This window comes from Merops nubicus, unplaced genomic scaffold, assembly GCF_000691845.1.
Source record: "Merops nubicus isolate BGI_N331 unplaced genomic scaffold, ASM69184v1 scaffold47714, whole genome shotgun sequence".
In the NCBI taxonomy this organism is placed as follows: domain Eukaryota; kingdom Metazoa; phylum Chordata; class Aves; order Coraciiformes; family Meropidae; genus Merops; species Merops nubicus.
In genome coordinates, this window is record NW_008603092.1 from 262 (window position 1) to 2,510 (window position 2,249).

At 61.3% G+C, this 2,249-nt stretch overlaps 1 protein-coding gene across 1 annotated transcript; it reads left to right on the forward strand.

The window, feature by feature from the left end:
• The first annotated feature begins 300 nt into the window (after positions 1-300).
• Positions 301-1,562, forward strand: STK16 (serine/threonine kinase 16). Its single transcript, XM_008938541.1, has 6 exons — positions 301-561; positions 641-774; positions 850-970; positions 1,051-1,146; positions 1,214-1,335; positions 1,424-1,562. Exons 1-6 carry the CDS (start codon positions 319-321, stop codon positions 1,560-1,562), a joined length of 855 nt encoding a protein of 284 aa, XP_008936789.1. The 5' UTR covers positions 301-318.
• The last annotated feature ends 687 nt before the right edge of the window (positions 1,563-2,249 follow it).

The following is a 2,249-nucleotide window of genomic DNA, read 5'->3' on the forward strand; positions in this document are numbered from 1 at the left end:
GAGCATAGGGTTTTACCCTTGAGCACGTGCATGGAGGAGGATTCTCATGCTGGGTGGCAGGTGTTGATCATGGCCAGGAGTGTGTGCGTGGAGCTGTAGGAGTGAGGGTGATTGAGCCAGTGAGCCAGTGGGGTTGTTCATGCAGTAGGGGAATGCTTTGGGTGCCTGGCAGGTGCCCCCAAAGTGGGAGGAATGTGCATGCCTGAAGGGTTCCCGTGGAGAGGTGCACAGGCACCTGCTGCCCTCTGCCCTCTCCCCTGGGTGTTCACAGTTGTGGCTGGGCACAAGGCCCTGGCGCAGCAGTGTGCCACCCTGCCCATGCCGTGCTTGGCTCCTCACAGGGGCTTCAGCTACGTGGACCTGGTGGAGGGGCTTCGGGATGGGCGTTTCTACGCCCTGAAGCGCATCCTGTGCCATGACAAGGAGGATCGTCAGGCTGCCCTGCACGAGGTGGAGATGCATGGCCTCTTTGACCACCCCAACATCCTGCGCCTGGTGGCCCACTGCATGGTGGAGAAGGGTGCCAAGCATGAAGCCTGGCTCCTCCTGCCCTACGTGAAGGTGAGAGGGGCTTCCCTGGCCTCCCTCTCTCCATTACCATTGGGAGTGGCACTGGAAACTGGCTGCTTGCATTTGCCAGGGGGGGACACTCTGGAGTGAGGTGCAAGCACTGCGAGAGAAAGGGACCTTCATGCCAGAGCAGCGGATCCTCTTCATCCTCCATGGCATCTGTTGCGGGCTGCAGGCCATCCACAGCAAGGGCTATGCACACAGGTTGGGGCTAGCAACCCTGGCTGGGGGAGGTTGGCAGGGGGCGCAGCAGACATTCAGTAACATCCATCCCCACAGGGACCTCAAACCCACCAACGTGCTGCTGGATGAAGATGACCAGCCTGTGCTGATGGACCTGGGTTCCATGAACCAAGCTCGCATAGAAGTCAACAGCTCTCAGAAGGCCATGGCCGTGCAGGTGGGTGCTCTGGGACATCTCCCCACCAGCCCATACATGCCCCGAGCCCTTCGTCCCCACCATCATACTTCTCTCTGCAGGACTGGGCTGCCCAGCGCTGCACCATCTCCTACCGTGCCCCTGAGCTTTTCACGGTGCCGAGCCAGTGTGTCATAGATGAGCGCACAGATATCTGGGTAAGGATCCAGCCCCTCAGCCCCCCACCCCCTGCTGCAGGGCTGCCCTGACTCTGCCCTGTTCCAGTCCCTAGGCTGCATGCTGTACTGCATGATGTTTGGGGAGGGCCCCTATGATGCCATCTTCCAGAAGGGTGACAGCGTGGCTCTGGCAGTGCAGAACCCCATCACCATGCCTCCCACAACGAGGTGAGGAGCTGTGGAGGGTGACCCTGCTCCCGGGCAGCTCCCTGTGCTGTGCACCACATGGAGCCCTCTTTGACCATCTTTCTTCCAGGTACTCGGCTGCCTTGCAGAACCTGCTCTCCTCCATGATGACACTGAACCCCCAGGAGCGACCCAGCATAAATGAGGTCCTCCACCAGCTGGAGGGGATGCGGCCAGCACCGGCAGGCCAGGACACCACGCAGATGTGAGCCTGTTCCACTGTGCAGCGGTGATGTGCCCCAAAGCTGAGCCAGGGAAAAAGCAGCTGCCCTCGTCCCTGCTCCCCCCATGGAGCTGCTGCCAAGGGGATTGCTGCGCTGGGGGAAGAGCTACTGATCTGTGCCTGAGGTGTGTTGGATTTGGAGTGTTCTGTGCCCTGGATGCTGCTGCCTGGGACTTGGTCTACGCCCCAGGACTGTGGACGTGTGACATGATGCTAAACACGGGGCCTTTGCTGGCCACTGCCTCCCATGGGGGTTGGAGAGAAGGATGCTGTGGGACCCCCTTGGGTGACACCAGCTGTGGCCCCACAGCTCTGTGCCCGGGAGGGTTGCTTCTGGACAAAGGCAGAGCTGTGGTCTAGGTCCTGGTGCGGTGCTGGGGAGAGGTGGGGAACCCTGCCACCACTCTGCTGCCGTTCTCAGCGCCGACGTTGCCTTGCGTTTGGAGTAAAAGATGTTCTTGTGGAGGTGTGGATGTCGTGTTACTGTGCATGGGGAGGGGTCCCACCAGGGGCACACCATGGGGGTTGAGCAGGCAAGCCTTGCTGGAGGGGAACGGCAGACCTGGCAGGGCAGTGTGGACGGAGCATTAGCAGTAGCAGAGTGTGGTGCCCCAGGCAGGAGCCAGCCACCACGTGGCTGCTCGATCGCCCCCAACCCCCGGCACCAGAGGGA